At 43.3% G+C, this 21,621-nt stretch overlaps 1 protein-coding gene across 1 annotated transcript in view; it reads right to left on the bottom strand.

The window, feature by feature from the left end:
* Positions 1-21,621, bottom strand: part of pacrg (PARK2 co-regulated) — a gene marked incomplete at its 5' end in the record, with an annotated part of 212,240 nt that overhangs the window by 109,910 nt on the left and 80,709 nt on the right. The window contains one exon of the mRNA XM_080413665.1: positions 8,635-8,806. Within this exon, the coding sequence (XP_080269791.1) occupies positions 8,635-8,806 (172 nt within the window). The remainder of the gene's footprint in view (positions 1-8,634; positions 8,807-21,621) is intronic.

Genomic DNA, 21,621 nt, shown 5'->3' on the forward strand with positions numbered 1-21,621 from the left:
TTCTAGCCAAATTTTCAATATTTAGCATGCACGTTTAAGTTTGATTGATTTAGTTTGGTTTGTTTATTTACTTTACAAAAAAAAGAAAGCACTGATAGTTTCACACTGTTTACACCTTCTTTAATCCTAAACATGTTAATCTACCTCACCATACTTTTCTTTTACAACACCATCTACCTCTTTCATTTCCTCTACCTCTCAAGCTCTCTCTTCCTACTGCTAAATGTATTAGGTTAGGATTGATAAGAATTGTCTTCTCTTGCCATGGTATACATGATTAATGATTAATCAGAACCTGAAGTTGTACATGTTGTTGATCATCTTCTCTTCTTCCTAGTGTTGCCAAGATAAAAGATGCTCTTAAATATCACTTTTAGCTTGTCAACATGGGGGATTTATGTAGTGAATTCGGCTTATAAAAGAGCCTGATGATCGATAAATGTTTAATGACTGACATTAACATCTGGTCAGAAGATAGACTCCAGAAGAGACAGTCACTGGTGTTGCTCACTTTGTACAGTGAAATAAGATCTCACCCTTTGTGACCCCAGGGAGCCCTTCACAGCTCTGTGTGTCTAAAACAGCACACACTCCCACGTGCACTAACATGCACATACACACACACACCAGCACATCCGATGGACCTAAGCATACCACCAGACGCGTCCTTTGTCGGTAAGCGACATCTCAGCTTGATGGATGTGACAAAGAGAGACTCAAGTCTGACTGTTAGTCACAAGATAACCACAAAAACATCATGTGACTCTAACCACGCAATAACATGAACCTTTGCAAAACTGTCGACCTCGCAATAAAGGGGAATTCCTCCATTTCCTGGACAATGAATCAAGGAGTGAAACATCACTCCCCTCTCCCTCTCTGTCTTATCCACCAGGTGGTTTAAACATGTTTTTGTTGTGTGGTTGTGTTTTAGCAAATTGTGTTATAATCAAATAACTATATTTCTATTTGATTGAAGTTTCACTTATTCTACAGTGGTTTATTATGCTGAATGTTTTGACATAAGACTTGGTAAATAAATAATTGTAGAATAATCTAAATGTAGTTTTTGAGTGCATTTATAGATATTGAAAGTGTGTGGGCATCTTTAATAATTGATCTAATATAACTAAGGAAAGCTCAGCTTGTTCTTTCTCTCCCACTCTCTCTAACTTTCTTTCTCTCTCATTTCTCTGTATCCTTTAAAGGACCCCTTTCTGAAACATTTAACACATGACGTAAAGTGTGCAGTGAGGTTAAAAACAGACCTACTGGGAATATGCAAATGAGGTCAGATATACACTCATTGCCATCCAACTGCCAGTTCAGTTGTCGTTCGTCTACCCCCTGTCTATAACTATCCTCCTGTCACACGTTTGAGTGTTTTAAATGTTTTAAGTGTTTTTAATTCATACAAGTATTGAAGTTTTAACTTGAATCAAATGATTAGTAACTTTCTTTAACTAATCAACTTTTAACAGGCCAAATAATACCATAATGCTAACGATCTAATAAGCTGGACTTTTAGTTTCATAAGCATTAAGCCTTATCACAGTAAACTGTGAGCTTCCCTGCAGCCGTTTCAAGTCAAGGCTGCAGGAACCGTTCATCAAAAAGTGACAATCTTCTCTCCCGTAAAGATTAACACACTCCTGGGAAAAGTCATTCTGAACCAGGAAAATCAGTGCATCAAGGATCAAAGTCGAGAGAGAGAGAGAGAGAAAAACAGAAATCTACCATCGGACACCCAGTCATCACCACTGTCTCTCTTTCTCTCGCAAAAAGAAGATTGTGGCCTCTATTTCTGTGCCCTGGAAAAGGAGTCATACAGACTTGCTGAGCCTAGTCCTGGAAGAGGTTCGAAGACCATCGTCAAATTACTACGGCTGATCAGATTGCCAAACAAAGAGGTCTGTTTCATTTGATTATGATGTCATGGCAACAGATGCAATTGTAATAACTTTTGTTTGATCAACTGATGCAAAGAACTTCTGGTTGAACTGTCTTCTTCTATTTCTATCTATTTTCCTTCTTTTCTCTCTCCCTTTCTTCACCACAAAGAGCTCAGAAAGATATAAAGTGCCCAATATATTTACTCTCTTTTAAATGATTTAATCAACAATTCCAACAGAATTTACATCTTGTAACACTGCTGTGTTTCAACTGTTGTTTTATTAATTGCCACTATGCTGTGGACTGTGTCATACTGTCTCCACTGTGCAATTGAGTAATAAACTTGTTTGATTAGAAAAAGACTTTCTAATGTCATATTTATACGTTGGTGAATGATATATTGACCCTGCTTCAAAAAGAATTCAAATCCTTCAGAGTATATGAGACTGATCTGTATAATTATTAATTAATGAGGTAAACTGGTGATAAATCGTCATTAAATTCATTTAATGGATATTTATCATAATAACTAAATTTATCATAGTTACGTAGTCATTCACACTACACACTCACACACGCACACGCGCACACACACACACACACACACACACACACACACACACACACACACACACACACACACACACACACACACACACACACACACACACACACACACACACACACACACACACACACACACACACACACACACACACACAATGTACTGTAGGCAGACACAAACACACACATACCTACACATTCATACCACAGAGGCTGGGCAAACAGGGTGACATGAGACAGAGGAAAAACACTCTGCTCTGGGGAGGTGGTGTGCACGCATAACATCAAACGCAGTAAGGTAAAATGTCACCTTCAGTCTCAGGCACATGCTGCATGGAACATGGCAGCACGTACTAAAAGGAGATGGGTACCCTATGTAGAAAGTCACCCATGCTGTTAGAGGCTGGCAGGTTACATGTGCACTTTACTATATATATATATATATTAGAGATGCGTGGATCACGGTTTTAGCCGCGGTTGCCGCGGATAACTGCAGTTTGGGTGGATTTGGGTCAATCAAATATAATTATGAATTAATATACTGCGGTTTATGGATAAACCGCGGGTGAAATAATGCGGGAATTAAATTAATGATATCTATCCATAGGCCTATTATAGCAAAAGCACGAAATCTCGCCGTGCGTGCGTTTGTAGTATTTTAATATTACGTCATTTTACGTCAGGCACAAATTAGCCGTCTACTGCACGTTGCTTTGCAGGCAGCCAGTGTTGCCAGATTTTGCGAGAGAAATAAGCAGCCAGGTCAAAACAAGCCCAAAACAAGCACCAAACAAGCCCAAAAGTCGCTTATAAAAAGCAGACATGGCAACAAAAAGTGAAAGCGAAAGTGATTGAATGAAGACGAGGGCTTGTTGTTACCATGGATATGGATTGTATACAGTCACTACATCGCAACAGGTGGCAAAAAAAGGAGAAACATGAGTAACTGAGTGGAGAAACATAGTGATACATCGGCATCCATAAAGGTTGTCTGCATTACTGGTAAGCAATTAACATCCTATCATGCTCTGTAGCATGAATACAAATGTTGAGCAGGCTCAGAACTTTGGCCTGGATTTAGGATCAGGGTGATAAGAGGAAAAGATCTAAGAGACTACTTCAAGCACAAACACTCTTCGAGTGGCTAGTGTTTTGTATTTTGATAATTTGACCATCATCAAAGCATCAAATGAGAGAATGTCATTTGTGGTGGTTTGTGGTGGCCCAACACCTTACTAAGACACTTAGTTGATTTTTCCTTCATACTATATACCTGCTACCCTGGTCAAACCCCATGCCAAAAACCTTGGTGTGTTATTTGATTCTGCATTCTTTTTTTCCCCCCAGATTCAAACTATCGCCAAGATAAAGTAGTTTCTCTCTGTCTAAGACCTTGAGAAAGTCATCCACGCCCTCATATCATCCCACTTGGATTGCTGCAATACCCTGTGCACTGGAATTAGTCAATCCTCCCTCTCCAGCCGGCAACTGGCCCAAAAATGCCGCAACCAGGCTCTTTAGGGGTACTAGGAAGAGGGACCATATTACCCCTGTCCTGGCCTCTCTCCACTGGTTGCCAGTACTGTTTAGAGTGGATTTGAAGGTTATCCTGATTATTTACAAAGCTCTTAAATGGCTGCCACCCCTACACTGCTGAACCTTTAACCCAGGGGTGTCAAACTCATTTTGGTGTCCGGGCAAGATTGGTCAAATGGTGACTTGAGGTGGGCAGTTGCAGTTGCTTCCTACAAAGAGGAACCTCAGGTCGGCTGACACGGGACTCCTATACAGTAGCTGTCTAAACTCAAGCTCACGGGTCAACACGCCTTTGTTGTCACAGCCCCTAGACTAGGGATAGGGATCGTTAATTTTCATAGATTTTGATCCCCTTATCGATATTGCTTATGTACACAATCGAACTTTTTCAAATATTCCTATTTGTTGGCAGATTGGTGCTAATCTGGGGCACTCTATCACTTTTTATTTAATAATTATGTTTGTGCCAGTGATATATATATATATATATATCGTGTGCAAATGGCACAGCCGTTTTAGCCGTTCTGGATGAGCACACACATTGTGTCTGACACCATCTCCCCATCTCTGCCCGGGTGTCTGCCCAGAGCGGAAAGCACAGATATATCTGCCATCATCCAGATAAGGTGGAATGTGGAATGACAGGAATTTCAGACCTACATAACAAACAATGAAATTCTAATTACAGACCAGCGCAAACAATTTTCCCTGCTGTGACATTTGGACCGCGGGACTGTTCAATTATTCATCGGCACTCTCGTCTCAACGCAAAAGGAGAAGAGATGGGGGGGGCGAGGAGGCGGCTGAGAGTTGGATGTATTAACGTCAGTACAAAACCCCTGCATCGGGATGAATAAAGTAATCATCTATTCACGCCGAGGCCTGCTCCATATTCAGCGTGAAAGTAAAACAACGGTGACCTTGTATTCTGCTCTACTGTGAAATGTCACAGGTAGGGGTGTCACATCGGAGAGTTTAGCTGTGAATTGCTCTCATTCCATGTATAAATACACTTTCCAGATCAGAAGGAGCTGTTCCAGCGAAGCAGCGTAACGGAGGATCGTCTCGTAATGAAACTCTCATTTTGGTTTGAGGCTGAACAAACGTTATGCCAATCTACTGAGGCTCAGTAGAAGCATGGCTCAGAATCCTCCATCCTATTTAAGGAAGCACGCAAATCCCGACCGTCTTTATGGCTTTCTCCTAAAGTCACAATAGTCCTGTTCGACTGATCCTAATTTGATGAGGAAGAGTTTAGAGCTTTAGAATAATGTCCTATTAAGGTCTATAAGCTATATGCTATTGCCTTACTAACTTTAAATACTGATTTGTTACTCACATCTTCAAGATTCAAGAGTTTATTTGTTACATCTCATATGCAGACCACACAAGAGTCAATTTATTTTGTTTCAGCTCCTCGACATTGTAGTAACGAGAAGAAAAAAAAAGAATAGCATATATTAAATTGTGTTTAGACAGGTCTCCTGATGGAAGGCCAGATGAGGCCAGTTGTAGGTGTAGGGGAGGGTGCTGGGTGACAGTATGTGTCTGAGAAGAGGGCTCTGGTGTTGCCTTTTGATGTTAGAATAGTAAGATTAGTTGGCTGCATTTATTTTTGTTTATATTAACAAATACTTAACATTAGTACAGTAAATATTTTACTAATAGCTTGTGAATGATCAATTAACTATTTATATGGGAGTTATTCTAAAGTGTTACCCAAATCTACATCCAAAATAATTTGTTTTGATATTCTTTGCACTTTCTACTGACTGGATTACACAAAACTGTTTTGTTTTTCTGTGATAGGCTTCATTCCAAACAAATGCTACCCCAAATCCCCCAGGTCAACGATGATAAAGGTCAACAACGGTGATGTGCAATGAAATGTTGTGCAGAAAGATAGAAAAAAGAAGAAGTCATTTAGTTGAAGCTGGGCTATATCATTTTGGAGCGTTACTCATATACTTTCACACCAAACCTCAAACTCACATTATTTCCCCCCATATTCTTTCTCCTACACCAGTGTTGGTGCCTATTATGTTGGCAAAGAAAAAAAAAGGACATGCAACGTGAGTTGGTTTGGTCTCACAGCGGCCCTGGGAGTGCCTGTGAACTGAAGTGAGGCAAAGTCGTCTTCATTGTGTATTCTCATCGGGTGACCGGGAGTCATCATCTAAATGCACCGGGGCCTGACGTGACTCAGTCGCTCAGACAGATAAGAGCCCCCCAGTCACATTGAAGATGTATTAACGTCAGAGGAGGAAAAAAAAAAATATATATAAATATATATATCTTCCTTTTTTAGATTGCAGACGTCTTTTTACTTTCCTCCTCTTCCCTCCATCCCTCCTCCTTTTCTCTCCAGCCCCGTGGAAAAGTAATTAATCTGCAACAGAGACACGGACTGGCGGCTCTGCCTTGTGGATGGCAAACGGGCCTGATTTTTAATAAACCAAGAAGCTAATAAGGACCAGGGCCATTTAAAATTCCATTATCAGTGCTAGGTGTGTGTTTTCACCTTTAGACTGGCCTCCCAAAGGCAAGAACGGACAAAACTGCTGAGGGCTGAGGAATTAGAAACTAGTATCTGTGTGTGAGAGAGCGAGCGAGCCCGTCACTGTGCATAATGTCAAATTGAGTGTGTGTGTGTTGTTGGGCTATTTGACGAAGGGCATGGAGGACATCAGGCATTTTGAAATATTGCAAAATGTCAGACCAAATGATGAGGCTGGCATATGTGGTGTAAAAGCTACTGTGTTGCAGAGCACCACAGATAAGCTCATCGCATGAGCATGAGATGACTGATCATACATACACACACACACACACACACACACACTGAAGTGGACGTGATCAATTTGACATAAAGATGTATGCGAAAGGAGTGAATATGAATAAAATACGTGCAAAAGATGAACACACACATATAGGCACTGAAGAACATTCTGTAAATGGGATGAGGCCAATTCATACCTTGCCGTACGACCGTGTCGGGAAATAACGCATTGCGTCAGGCTTCTCATTAGAACAATAGCAATTCTCTGCGAGCGACACGGCTGTGAGCCAAAGAATGAACAGTGATCCTGGTGCTGTGGCCAAGACCTTACCATGTGTGTGTTCAGAACAGCATGCAGTGTTGTAACAGAGTTTACTGCTGTCCCGCCCAGGGAGCGCACACTGCCAGGGTCAGTCTGTCAGCATGGCTCTGTGTCTCCAACACACCCAGCCTGGTGTTGGCCGTTCCGCCCCTCTGCCTGCACAGACGTCTGACACTCACACACTCACGCTCAAACACACACACCCTCACACACACAGCCAACTGCCCATGACGTGAACACAATCCCAGCCTCGCTGGGCGCCACTTAACGGCTCCCACTTTGAAACTGACACTCCAGTTGGCAGCGGCGCCAAACAAAAGACAGTCTGTGCGCATGTGTGTATGTGCGTGTGTGTGTGTGTGTGTGTGTGTGTGTGTGTGTGTGTGTATGTCGATATTTTCAAACCTAGACATATTCTCTGAACCCATGTGTGTATTGTGTAAGGAAGCACCGTCTCCTTCATGGACTTTATCACATAAGGAGCTTCAAGCTGTTCACTTCAGTCTAAATTCTGATGTCTATTTTTGAAGCCACCCTGGGACATGACCTTTCTACTCGCCCGCCTCTGCCAACTGTGTGTGTGTGTGTGTGTGTGTGTGTGTGTGTGTGTGTGTGTGTGTGTGTGTGTGTGTGTGTGTGTGTGTGTGTGTGTGTGTGTGTGTGTGTGTGCGTGTGCATGCGTGGCCAGCAGGCCATAACACTGTGACACGGTTATATGTAGCAATACTTCACATTCATGGCAGCTTATCAGGACTTGTTTTGGAGCCAGGATCTTCCGGGCTAACATGAAGAAAACAAGGACACTTCACCCCCTAGGTTAATGTAATAATAGGAGCAGTATGACTACAAGGCCATTTTAGGACTCATCATCATCACACAACCGCTTGTCACTATAGGAATGTTATATTCCGTTGCAGCACAAGGGTGTGAAACAGGTGAGTACACGCTTAAGGCTGCAATGTACTTGCGGAAATTACGTTTGCGGGGGGTCATCATAATGACCTAATTGCAGAGAAAATTTACAAAAACATTCCCTTCGCAAAGTTCTTTTCGGGCACTTCTTGCATGTCCAAGATTTTCAAATTAGCCAAACAGCATCGCAAATGACACCAATGTTAATATATTTTGTTTTATTTCTGCAATCACATCCAGATGTCAAATTCACCCTCATAGCACTGCACACAGTGGGCGGGGTCTAACGTTCAGCACTCAAAGCAGAGCCGCATTAAGAATACAAAAAAACAAATTGTCTGCAGAGAACTTGTTTGGTTTCGGCAAGCCGAAACCAATTCAACCTCGTTTGAAGTATGCTGCAAGCATGGATGGGGAACTGACAAATAAAAAGGTAAAGCAGTGTTTAGAGTGTAGAATGCCTCAAGTTAATCAATTATTTATTTTAAAAAGATCAGAGCCCGTCCCAAAACAATGTTTTGCCAGAAGCTTAAAAAATATATAATCTTTTTTTTTCGTCACCTCGTCACATCGACACAGTCAACAAACACACGCACGGACACACGGACACAAACGCACAAGCACTTACTCTTGATGGGTATAATGAGCTGGGGGATGACGGGTAGGATCTTGGTGCCTCCATGTTCCAGCATGTCGTGGACCCCCTGGCGGGCGAGGAACTCATAGGGGTGGGCTGTCTCACACAGCCCATCAAAAAACAGAGGCAGGTAATGGTGGTAGTCCAGCTTCTCAATCTCCACCTGAGAGTACCGAAGTACACGCACACGCGCATGCACACACACACACACACACACACACACACACACACACACACACACACACACACACACACACACACACACACACACACACACACACACACACACACACACACACACACACACACACACACACACGATTAGTAGTGTAGTGATGGCCATAACACACACAAAATTACATGTACTCAAAAATAACCAGCTATTGCCAGTAATACTTCTTTCATTCCTTGCCCCTTTGTCTTTGTTTGTCCTTGGATTTTCATCCAAGCTTCCCTTAGAGCCGTTTATGAGTCTACATGTGTCACAAACACAAACGTGCGTGTGCGCACACACACACACACACACAAACAATATTGTGAGACAGCTGTTAGGTTGATCATGATACTGCGACATGTGGCATCCTGTGTGCTGACACATTAACACCTGTTGTACTCCATTTACAGGACGGGACACTCCACTCCAACACACACACACACACACACACACACACACACACACACACACACACACACACACACACACACACACACACACACACACACACAGTCCCAGATTAAGACATTCATCTAGCTTACAGACCATGCTTTGATGCAGTGTTGTGTGTGTTACGTGTGGGGAAAACCCTGTAGGCGAATGCAACAAAAAAGTCAGTGAGTGTTAATTTGTGCACATAATGTATGAGAAAGAATGTTCATCTACGAAGCCGTTGCTATTTATTTCTATGGACATAATGGTTACTGTGTGTGTGTGTGTGTGTGTGTGTGTGTGTGTGTGTGTGTGTGTGTGTGTGTGTGCGTGTGTGTGTGCGTGTGCGTGCGCACTGTATATTTAATAGCAGAAGTGGTTATGATCTGCAGCACTGTGTCCCTGTGTCACTATTGTTGGGTTAGGGGGGGATGAAGGGGGGGGGGGGGGGGTCCTGTTTCATGTAATGGAAGCCAGGTCCCATTGGGATCATAAGCAAACAGCCCCCCAGCAGTAGACGTCCTGCAAGACAGCTGAGTCCAAGCTAGCTGAGACACCCCTTTGTTCACACACATACAGTGTCCACACAAAAACACATACTTAAATATATATATAAACGCACGCACACGCACACACACCCTGTAAATACACATATATATATATATATATAGTTGCTGTCGGGTAGAAACCTTGTATCTCCATATTTCAACATTTTACGTTTTTTCATAGATTAATGCCCCAGTTCATCATACAATGTGTCGCACTAAAGTAGTGAAAATAGCAGATCTACAAGCTCACAATGTGCCGCGATGCAACGCATTGAGCTTGTAGATGGGCTTTTCAATATTTTGAAATGTTTTTTCATTTGTTATAATAATGAAAGGAACAGTTTTGGACATACAAGGTTTCCACCCGACAGCAACGATATATAAACACACTCACACACACACACACACGCGCACACAGGCACCCTGCCAGGTTATGCCGGTCGGTGCTGAAATGTCACCGAGACAGCATCGCTTGGTGCTTTCAAGTCTCCAGCCTGCGGTCAGAGCCCAGACTTCAAAGCACAGCAGAGCCCCCACCCCCCCCCCCCCCGCCAACCCTCCCCCCTCTGCCCACCACCTCCTCCTGCCAACCCCTCCTGACACGCGTCTCCTCACGGGTAAACACACAGACACACAGAGAGAAAGATAGATAGAGGGCCAGAGAGAGATGGAGATGGAGAGAGAGAGAGAGAGAGAGAGAGAGAGAGAGAGAGAGAGAGAGAGAGAGAGAGCTCACACTGTTAGCACAAGAGAGACGCGGCTGATTGCTCTGAGGCAATTTGCTGGCCAACCTTGACCTTGCCCTGCGCTTGGTCAAGATCATCATTGTGAGTCAGACGGGCTGGAGACGAGAACAAAAGCAAACATGAGAGGAGAGGAGAAGAGGGGAGAAGAGAGGAGAGGAGAGATGACTCTGTACCCTGCTTATTAGCCAGTGGCAGCACACTGGCGTACAGGGACATATCAGGCTGCAAGCTGCATTGTGTGAATTTCTCTTGACCACATAGAAACCACTCTAACAATGCAGTCCCACAGTGGACTGGAAACACATGGTGATGAACACGCGAGCTAACATTCATGAAAACTGAAGACATTTGAAGCTGGTCTGTGGTGTAAAAACTAATGATGCCATGCTGTGCCTGGCACTGTAGGCCTAGATATAGGTTATCAATCCTCAGATCTAGGCCTAGCTGGATGTGAGGATCTCACTTTGGCTGTTGTTGGGCGATGCCAAGGGAATAATTACTTTGAGAGTATTAGTCTAGTGTTGTTGCGCGGCTAGCTCTGAACTGTGTGATGCACTTAATCAAAATCACATAAACAAGCACTCGGGGACTGGCTGAAGATTCCAGTTAGCACTGAAAGAGTGGGGACAATCAACGCACACAAACGCACACAACACACACAATGCACCCGCACACACGCGCACACGAATTCCAAGAGAATCCTAATCAGCGGCCGCGCTGAGCGGTAACTCTTGTATCCGTTATCGATTGTCCGGCCAGGTTTGTTTGTCTTTGGGTGCCTGTGGGAACCCCCCCTGGAGCCCTCGGAGTCAATGAGAGCGGTGCACAGAAAGACTATCAGCCAAGTAGCAGCAATTAGCCCTGGGACACAGACACAGACCTGGACGTCTCTTTTGGTCAGCGTCTCAGCAGCAGAGCAATGCTTACAGCAGCAGCGCATGCAGGTGGCAGAGGAGCAGTGGCGGATAAAGTATATACTCAAGTCAATACTCAAGAATTCAAAAGTACAAATTACGAAGTACATGTACATCGTAATTCAAAAATGGACATTTTCGTTTTAATATCAATGTATTGCTGTATTGACATTTTTTACATTTCCACCCAAAAAAGGTAAATAAGAATTATTTCAAAAAGAGTATCCTATCCTATATTAAAATTGGCCAATGGGAGGACACACATCCATGCGCAAAGCCTGTACTTTGTCGGGAAAAAAACATATAAAGTGCTGACCCTGTAGCCACGGATGTTAACTTGACATTCGGAACTTGTGTGCACTGTATTAATCCGTATTTTTCAATATATATGTGGTTTAATCTCGTCTGTGTTGGATTCTGTCGGACGTTCCCTGTATTCCTCAATAGGTGGTAGTGGCGGGGCGCATCAGGTGAAAGCCGGTATTACACTCGATGCAAACAGGACGTAAACAAGGAAATAAAACGGCGTTCAGGTACAACCGGGATTAAAACACATATCTATTGAAAAATACGACAGAATACCGACACTATGACTGCAACGTAGGTGTGAGGCCAGAAATCTAGAGCCTCTAGTATTTGAAATTGGGCTGAAGTGGTTAATTCATTCATACATATATTTTTTAGTTTGGGTCCCAAGAATCCCTTCCTAGAAATGTAGTTGAGTACTCAAGTAAATGTATTTAGCTACTGTCCACCACTGCAGAGGAGGAGCCAGTAGCCGTTCTGAGCAGAGGCAGTGCTCATTAGATCATTGTTAGCGGCCCCCTGACGGGCGGAGGGGGCCGAGGGAGAGTAAAAACAGCAGGTTGTTTGTTGAAAATGTAACATCTCTGGTGGGTGTAGAGTTTATGCATGTGTGCGCACACACACCCTTAGTGTGTGTTAATGTAGGGAGAGGAGAGTGGGTTCCTGTAGATTGCCAGGCTGTGTGAGTCATAACTGGTACCTACCAGGCCAATCAGAGAGACCACCGCCATATAGACGACGAGAAGTCATACTGTGTGTGTGTGTGTGTGTGTGTGTGTGTGTGTGTGTGTGTGTGTGTGTGTGTGTGTGTGTGTGTGTGTGTGTGTGTGTGTGTGTGTGTGTGTGTGTGTGTGTGTGTGTGTGTGTGCGCAGCGCGTGTGTGTGTGCGTGTTATGTCAGCTACTGCTCCTGAGGTAATTGCTGTGGACTACAATATACCATTATGTTTTAACACTCGCAGCCAATCGCAAGACAGCTGCTTATCAGATGGCAGCAGACAAAACCTACACAATGATTTGACTAGCTAAACCCTTAAGTTTAGCATGAAGTTCTGTCGTCTATAACCTCAGGGAAATTAGTTTTAGAGGTGGATCACTTTAACAGTTTAGTTATGATGCAGTTAAGTGGTGTCTGCTATATGTGCTGGCAATAGATACAGCCCCCCCTGGGTTAGCAGCAGTGTATGCTTCTGTATTTAGAGCTAGCTGATGAGCTGCGGGAAGTCACTTTAACCACAAGAGGAGAAGAATCTGGCCTTCGTAAAGGCTCTATTCACACTGTGAGAGCAATTCATTATGCTGTCACCATGGGCAGACTCCTTTTGAGTATTCGCCTCAGCTATAGCTGTGCAGGAACGCAAGGCACACATACACTGGCATGATAAAGTATACATTGTAACGTTGGCAGGATTATGAAAAGATGTTCACATGAGTCAGAGGCGCGTGTGGAAAATCCCTACATCATTCACAGTGGAATACGGTACGTTATAACATTAACACCCGAGGCAGCGCTTTCTAACCCATTTAGACCTGGAAAGTATCTGTGTTCTTTTAGATTTCTTTGGCTATTCAAAAATAGCAGATATACAAGCTCATAGCACGGCACAGAGTGCCGTGCTATGAGCTTGTAGATCTGCTATTTTTTTGTATCGTGAAAATGTGTGCAAATCTTTGAAAATATATCTTTTAAAGCAAACATTTGTAAAATATGTTGTTCCAGGGACCTCCAAGAAGCAAAGATTTGAGTAAAAAATGTTGCTTAAAAAATATATGTACACAAATGTTCAAGATTTTTCAAAAAAATAGCAGATCTACAAGCTCAGTGCCGCGCTATGAGCTTGTAGATCTGCTATGTTTGATTAGCCCAAAGTATAAAATAATTATAGCTAAAAATCTAAAATGATACAGATGAGTTCCCGGTCTTATAATGGGTTAATGTGATTCTTTTAGGAGCAGTTAGGGGTTCATTCAGTGTCTTGCTCAAGGACTCTTCCACAAAAGGCCAGGAGGAGCCGGGAATCGAACAAAACAGGTGGGGACTTTCCGGTTCCCAGGTGGCCACTGTACCTCCTGAGCCACTGTGCCACGCTGATTAATGATGATTAATTAATGATGCTGTGGTGCGCTGCGTTAAGGATGAAGCACAGTCGACTGGGTTAAGCGTTTGTCTAAATCACTGTTTCCCAAACAGTGGGTCGGGAGGCATTTTTGGGTTGTATTGTGGACCCGTTTTAAATATACCTTTATACTTAGTTTCCTACATTTAGTTTTTAATTATTATAATTTCAAAAGATTTTCAAACATTTCCACACAAAAACAAAATATCACAATTTTAAAAGTAAATTAAAAGCCTTTAAAAAAAGGAATTTAATAAATAAACACTAAAGAATCAAATAAATTCCATAAGGAGGGGGGGGGGGGGGGGGGGGCGTTCAAGAAGTAGTGAAATCGCAGATCTGCGCACTTGTAAATCGGCTATTTTCAATAGTTTGGGTCCTGGGGAGACACCACATTTCTCTTTTGGGTCTCGAGCTAAAAGGTTTGGGTTTGGGAACTACTGGTCTGGGTTAGTGGTTCCCAAACGGTGTGCCCACTGCCCAGGCACACTGTGTACTGTGACTGTGAGACAAATCCAGGTGTAATCCTTGGTATTTTGTGACAACCATACATTACTATTGCAATATATTCAACAACCGTACACAAAAAGTTATGAATAATTTTTAAAGTAACTATATCAGTATTTTGCGTACACTCATTCCTCAGAGGCAGTCTATACCCTAAACTAAAGAACTATTTCAACCACTTATAACCTGCCGTCCCTATTTTGGGCATTGGGAGAGAGAGAGAGAGAGAGAGAGAGAGAGAGAGAGAGAGAGAGATAGTATAGTATATATAATAAAATAGCAGACCTACAAGTATACACACATAGAGTTCAGAGGTTGGAATCATAATTTGATTTCCCTTTTCATTTTAATGTAACGTTGTGGAGGAGACAAGAGACGGAGGTGCGTCCATTGTTAGACATGATCGTATTCACGGGGTCACCAATGTGGAGGTGTTGAAAACAACGAGACAGGAGACGGAGGTGCGTCGAGTCCGTTTACTCTCCACATAAAAGCTACGATACAATGCGGTCAGAAATGTAAACACTCTAACTCCCCGGAACCGACATTTCCCATAAACCCTTACTCTTAAAGGCACAAGTCCTCTTCTCCATTCTCAGATGTGATGATAAGCTGAGCAAGTGTACACTGTACGGATGCAAACAATACATAGTAAGCAGTGTTCATTTAACTCAGGGAGTGTACTCAGAGTTAAATGAACACTGAGGATTTTACTTTGTAGGAGGGGAGGCAGGTGAAGGGGGAGAGCTGTGAGTCACTGTCACGACCTATTCTGACAAACCGTCTTCATCTGACACGTATTGTTAGCAACGCGTAAAACTGTCGTTTGGAGTGACATAAAATACAACGATGGATGTCACCATTTTAGGACTGGAGAGATTGATTCGAAATAGCGACAGGCAGAATCCTTTTACTTTCTATTTATTTTTTCGAACTAATGACACCTATTCCACAGACACACAAATACACACCAACACACACAGAGATGAAAGGAGAATGTGTTTTTGATGTGCGCTGGCACGTCAGCAGTCCCAAATGGCATGGTTGCGGATTAAAGGCAAAGACGGCACTGTTAGCAACAAACATTGGCTGGAGTAATTGAAAGAGCGAGCCCTTGGATACTGTTCCACCTTACTGCAGAGATCCTGCTGCGACTGAAAACTAATGCATGGACAGCTGGAAATTGTAGCTTACCCATGGTCAGATCCTTGTTTGTTCTACAGTATGACACACTGGCACAACACTAGAAATGTGTGCATTCATTTGTTGACCTTGAGGTATACTGTCACATCTATAGGAAATTACCTTTGTGCATTCTAGTATAAACCTGTTGTCTATAAACCTTAAGAAACAAAATTATCAGAGGATACTTAAAGGTTTAATGACATTCACTTTTACACCACATTCAAAGTCTTTGTCCTGGTCCTTCAAAAGTGTACAAAAAGTTTTAAGTGAAAATTCCATTCCAGTGATCAATGTCAGGTGTTTTTCTCTCACATTTCTAAAGCCTTTTCAACTGCAATGAAAAAAGAAATCTTTGCCTGCGGGTGTCGCTGGTGAGGGATTTTGCCTGTCAATCATCGCCTCTGCTCCGCCCCCCCCAAAGGAAAGGATAGGGGAGGGGAGGGGCGAGGAGGAGAGTGGGCGGGATTAATCGACTGTGACCTCACTGTCGAAGGGCCAAGCTCAGATTACTTTTCAGCCTAATTATTCAGAAAACCCCAGACCACAGAAAATCCACTGAATGTTCTAAGTTCAGGTTTTTTGGGTGTAATTGAGGTCATAAAACCCCAAATAAAACATTGAAAATAAAAAAAGTGAAAATGAATGTCATGATACCTTTAAGAAGTCTAAGCATTCAAACTGTATTTTTTAGCGACACGTTGTGAGCTTGTAGATCATCTGCTGTATTTTCTGTGGCTGCGGTGATAGACATGCGAACACAAAAGGTTTCACGCACAGCCCTGTGAGCAAGTTTCTATAAACAAAAAGAATGAAAGGCTGCTGCAAAATACAGGAAGTCCAGGTGATGATCAAAGGGAGAGAAGAAGAGAGAAGTTGAACGGGGAAGGTGGTTGGTGACTGGAGGAAACTGAATAAGGTAGGCAGAGAGAGCGAGAGAGAGAGAGAGAGAGAGAGAGAGAGAGAGATAGAGAGAGAGAGAGAAATGAAAGAGGAATGGTGGGATGGAAGGATGTGATGTTGGAGCCAGTGGAGAGACTCCATGGAATCTGTTCCAGTTTTAAAGGTGAAGCAGCTAAATAAAGCTCAGATTAGGACTCTGCTCAGTGTGCACATGTGTGAATATGTGCGTGGTGTGTGCGACTGTGTGTGTGTGTGCGTGCATGCGTGACTGTAAAAGAGAGAGGGAGGGATGGATGTGTGTGAGTGAGTGTGCGCGCGCGCATGCACACGTGTGTGTGTGTGTGTGTGAGCGCGTGGGTGCATGCGTGCATGCTCATGCACATGTAAGTGTATGTGCACTCCAAGCCGGGACCCCCTGCCACCTAGACGGAACTAGGCCAGAAGAGTGGAGAAGAGGAGCGGAGAGAGGAGGGGCGGGGAGGGGCAGAACAATGGTGACAGGAGTGGGGGAGAAACATAGACTGAGACATTCATTTTTCCTTACCAGGAGATTCCTCTTTTTCTCAGTGTGCGTGCACACCTGCACACTGCACGTGCACTATGCGCTGTAGGACGCCGAAAATAAACTGTGCGACTGTTCAAATGACCCATAGCAGTCCTGGAGCCCTCGGCCAGCCGGTAGTGTGTCTTTTCTCCTTTCCTAGTAACCTTGATTTTTGCCTGCGGTAATTACAGCTCAGTGGCGGAGCTTGAAAACAGACAGACAGAGTGTAATCAACGCCGAGAGAGGAGCGTAATCAGCATTTCCCCCCTCCAATCAGCCACCGAAATCACTGTCTCTAATCCGCAGCCAGCCAGCCATTGATGGCTTTGATTGATAGGCTGGTTTGCTATCTGGCTGTGGGGGTCTGCGGGGAGAAGCACAACAAGGCAGCCGCCAGAGAGACACAGCCTCAGCTTATCAGCTATCGCTACATTTGTTCCTGCTCTCCCCTCGTCGAGTTAGCCCGGGCCTTTCCCTCGCAGGCTGCGGCTGCGGCTCCCCTCTCATTTATCATACAGAAGAATTAAATGTGGACACTTCAAAGTACTTCCACACACAAGGGTCCCCGGGGGCGCGTGTTTTCTCCCTGTTTAAAATGGAAGGGGCCCATCCATCACAGGCTGTTTGTGACGGAACCCGGGAAGCACACACAGTGTGTTTGTGTGTGTGTGCGTGTTTGTGTGTGTTTACAGTGTTGTCAGTCACACACAGAAACACACACACGTGCACGCACGCACACAGACATACACACACAGACACGTGCACACATATGTGACACGTGCGCACATGTGTGTGACTGCACATTAGATGCACAAGATGAGATAAGCGGGGAGAATCATGCCTTTTCAGCACCCAAAATACCATGACCGTAGCATATCTCGCTGCAACGCTTTTGATAAATCTGGCTTTTCTGCCTCTTACTGTACTGAAAAATACACACAAATGTTCAAACAAATATGCTCATTTTCAATGAGCGTGTGATGAATGAGCGCCATTGATTTTGCGCACAGAGCCAGAACAATAGAGACCAAGACAAATGTTTGGCGCGTTCAAGATAACAAAGCTGCTGCAAACGGCAGGCTGCGTGTGACATTCACTGATGGTTACAGGGTAAGATAAGTGACTGAGGTCAAGAACAGAAAGTGATTACTGTTCTCTGTACCTTGTCATTTGTCTAGTTCATTTCCATGCAAACCCCCCAAAAAAGAGGGCTATTATCAAATCAAAAAGTTTTGTGTGAACCTGGCATTAGGGATGGGATAATCACTGTTATAGTTTATTTATTAAAACGTTCACAATAATCATATCGCAGAGATTAAAATTTGTCGTGAAATTGTCCGTCATACACTGGACATGGGTTGGCTCTGGACTTTTTCCCGTCTACCCCAAATCTCTTTGGCAAAAATAGCAGATGTACAAGCTCACAACGTGTCGCGTTGCGATGCGTCGTGAGCTTTCAAGCGCTATTTTTGGCTAATGTCCAGTCAGAATGATGTGGTGTAAAAGTGGCATTTTAAGAGTTTTAAGCACATTTTGATTATTGAGATAATATTGTTAATCACATTCATTTTGGCCACAATAATCGTGACATGAAATTTTCATATCGTCCCATCCCTACACGGCGTTGAAGCCGTTTGACTCTGAGACCCGCAAGGGTCCATTTGGTTCCATTTTTACACTCTCAAGAGTAAAATTAACATGGATGATTTTTACAGCGTATGGTAAGCCAATCACGGCCAACACGGAGCCAACGAAAGGCTCAGAGAGCATCAGGAGCTTTGGCAGTGGTTGTGGTGGTGGTGGTGGTAGTGGGGTTGGTGTGTGTGTGGGGGAGGAGGGGAGGGGGGTAAGCTTCCAGGGCACAGCAGCAGAAAGCGTCTGTCAGGGTTTGTGTCCAGCTCCTAATGGGATGTTCTTGTTGTGCCAGCAGATCAAACCTCATCCTGTGTTCTGGACCACAGATCAAAGAGCCACTCTACAGTACCAGACCAGAGAGAGAGAGAGGAGGAGGGGGGGGGTGGGGTGGGGGGGGTTGAAGCAAGGAGGAGGTGAGGGGAGGTAAGGGGAAGAAAGGGGAAGTAAGGGGAAGAAGTCGTGGCGCTCACACACACATTTACACTCAAAGGACCACAATGGAAATAAGCTCTTGAGCTTTTTTATGTTGTGAAAAAACTAAAGAAAAACAAGTAGGCCTAACAAATTCTGACCCAGCTAGGTCACTAAACATCAAAAGGAAGGAAAGAAAGAAGGAAGGAAGGAAGGAGCAAAAGGCTGACTACGGGTGAAAGGAGGGTAAAAGAGGAATAAGTAAAACAACTGAAAGCCATTTAAAAGTGCCAAGATGGAGACTGGGTCTGTGGTAGTTAAAGCTCCTATACAGAATGTTCTCAAAGTCTTGTTAAAGACAATGGAAGTAGATGGAGATGACTTCAAGTGCAACAATATACAACTAGAAAAAGTGCTCCTCGGAGCACAGGTCTCCGCCAGGTCAGGTAGGTTATTGTGGCCTCCTGGTGGCGCTATAATAGGCATAGATATTAGATAGTGAAAAGGGTGCCCGTTACTTCTTAGGCCTTTCACGACAATCGGACACTGCATCCATGATTTGAGGCATTTTGTTCAAAAAAAGTGTTTTGCTAGATTAGATCTGCTGGTGGCGCTATAACAGGCCAATGATAAAAGGGTGGCATTTCTTCCTCAGCCTAGTGGGAATGTGCGTGTAAAATTTCACGGAAATCGCAAGCTCAGTGCATAATTTGAGACATTTTGTTCAAAACGGACCAGTCCTGCAAACTTTGGAAGCCAGCTTTAGCCAATGAGGATTGAATATGGGAAATCGGACAGATCCGTGTTCATCACATGGCTATAGAGATACTGTATACCGATTTGCATGACGTTTGGATTAAATCTGTAGGAGTAATATAAAGAAATTGGTTTTGCACAAATCGGCCTCCTGGTGGCGCTAAAACAGGCTCATGTGAAAAGGCAGAGGTTCTGAATTGGCATCCAGGGACTGTGTGTGCACAGTTTTGCAGCGACCGGGCCAACGGTGCCAGAGATTAGCTGGTGACGGACGGACGGACGGACGGACGGACGGACGGACGGACGGACGGACAGGGGGTAAAACATACTCTCTCGCCATGCCTTCGGCCTGGCGGTGACAATAAACGTCTGTTCTGTTACACATGCACTATATAGTGCCTGCCTTGTTAAAGTGCATGCAGGACAAACTACTGCACTGTCAATGTGTCCGGTGGTCAAGGCTGGTCCCTAAACATATTCAAGCCTCTAGCAACTAAAAACTTCTGGGCCGTGTCCACTGCTTTTTTCCCGGTTGAAAACGTCAAAGCGCTCGCCTAAAAATGCCCAAGCTGAAAATATTTCAGCTCAAGCTTCTCTCAGCTTCAAGCTGAGAACAACGGCACACGTGAACCAAGGTTATGATAGTTTGGGATTTTTCATTTTAGTTTAATTTGAGTTTGTTTGGAATATTTTTTTTTTCTAATTCAGTTTTACTTAAGAGCGGATTTCGTAATTTTTTTTTGTTTTTATTTTAGAAAATGCTAATCATTTTAGTTCGTTTTTATTAGTTTTAGTGTTAGTTTTAGTTTTTTTTAATACTTTGGGTTATTTATCAGGTGCAGGATTGAAAAGGTAAGTATTGTGTAATAAAAACTTAACACAAGATAGCATTTAAAAATGTATTCACCACCAACCATCCACAAATGAAAACTAAGGGCATTTTGTCTATAATTTCAGTTATTTTTAGTTAGTTTTGTAAACACACAATACAGTTTCAGTTCGTTATCGTTCATTTTTTTATTGTAGTTTTTATTTAGTTCAGTTAACAAAAATGTTTTTCCAATTAAAGTTTTCGTTATTTCGTTCGTTTTTGTTAACTATAATAACCTCGACGTGAACGCGCCGCGCCCATTGTAAACAATTCAAAACATACGCTGTGCTCATGAAAGAAACATCTTGGTGGACAGTATATACTGTCCTATAGTTCTTACACAGTTAAATCCTCAGCGTTAACCACTTAAACCCCAGCATCCCTATTCTAGCCGAAAATGGCAGATCGCAACGTGCCGCGCGATGTGTGCTTGTCAATCGGCTATTTTCAGTAAAGATATTTAACGTAGAGCTATAACAAAAAAGTCACTGGTATACAGTCATGAGGGACTTGTGTGGGGGTTTAACCCATTAAAACCGGGAACGCATCTGTGTAACCACTTTAACCATTACATTATACTTTGGCTATTAAAAAATTGCAGCTACTGTATACAAGCTCATAGCGTGGCACCTGAGCTTGTAGATCTGCTATTTTTGAAAAATCTTGAAAATGTGTGCAAAAAATGTGTGCAACATTTGTACCTCAAATCTTTGCTTCTGGGGGTCCCTGGAACTAAATATTTTGAGATGAAAAAGTTTGAGAACCCTTGATATAGAAACAACACAGTTTTTCAGAAACCCGTTAAGATTTAGAATACATTTGTAGATGCGTTCCCGGTTTGAATGGGGTTTAAGGGTTAACACAGAGAGTGGTGGATTTTTACAGTGTAGTGA

This window comes from Gymnoscopelus braueri, assembly GCF_963280865.1.
Source record: "Gymnoscopelus braueri genome assembly, chromosome: 19".
Taxonomy (NCBI): domain Eukaryota; kingdom Metazoa; phylum Chordata; class Actinopteri; order Myctophiformes; family Myctophidae; genus Gymnoscopelus; species Gymnoscopelus braueri.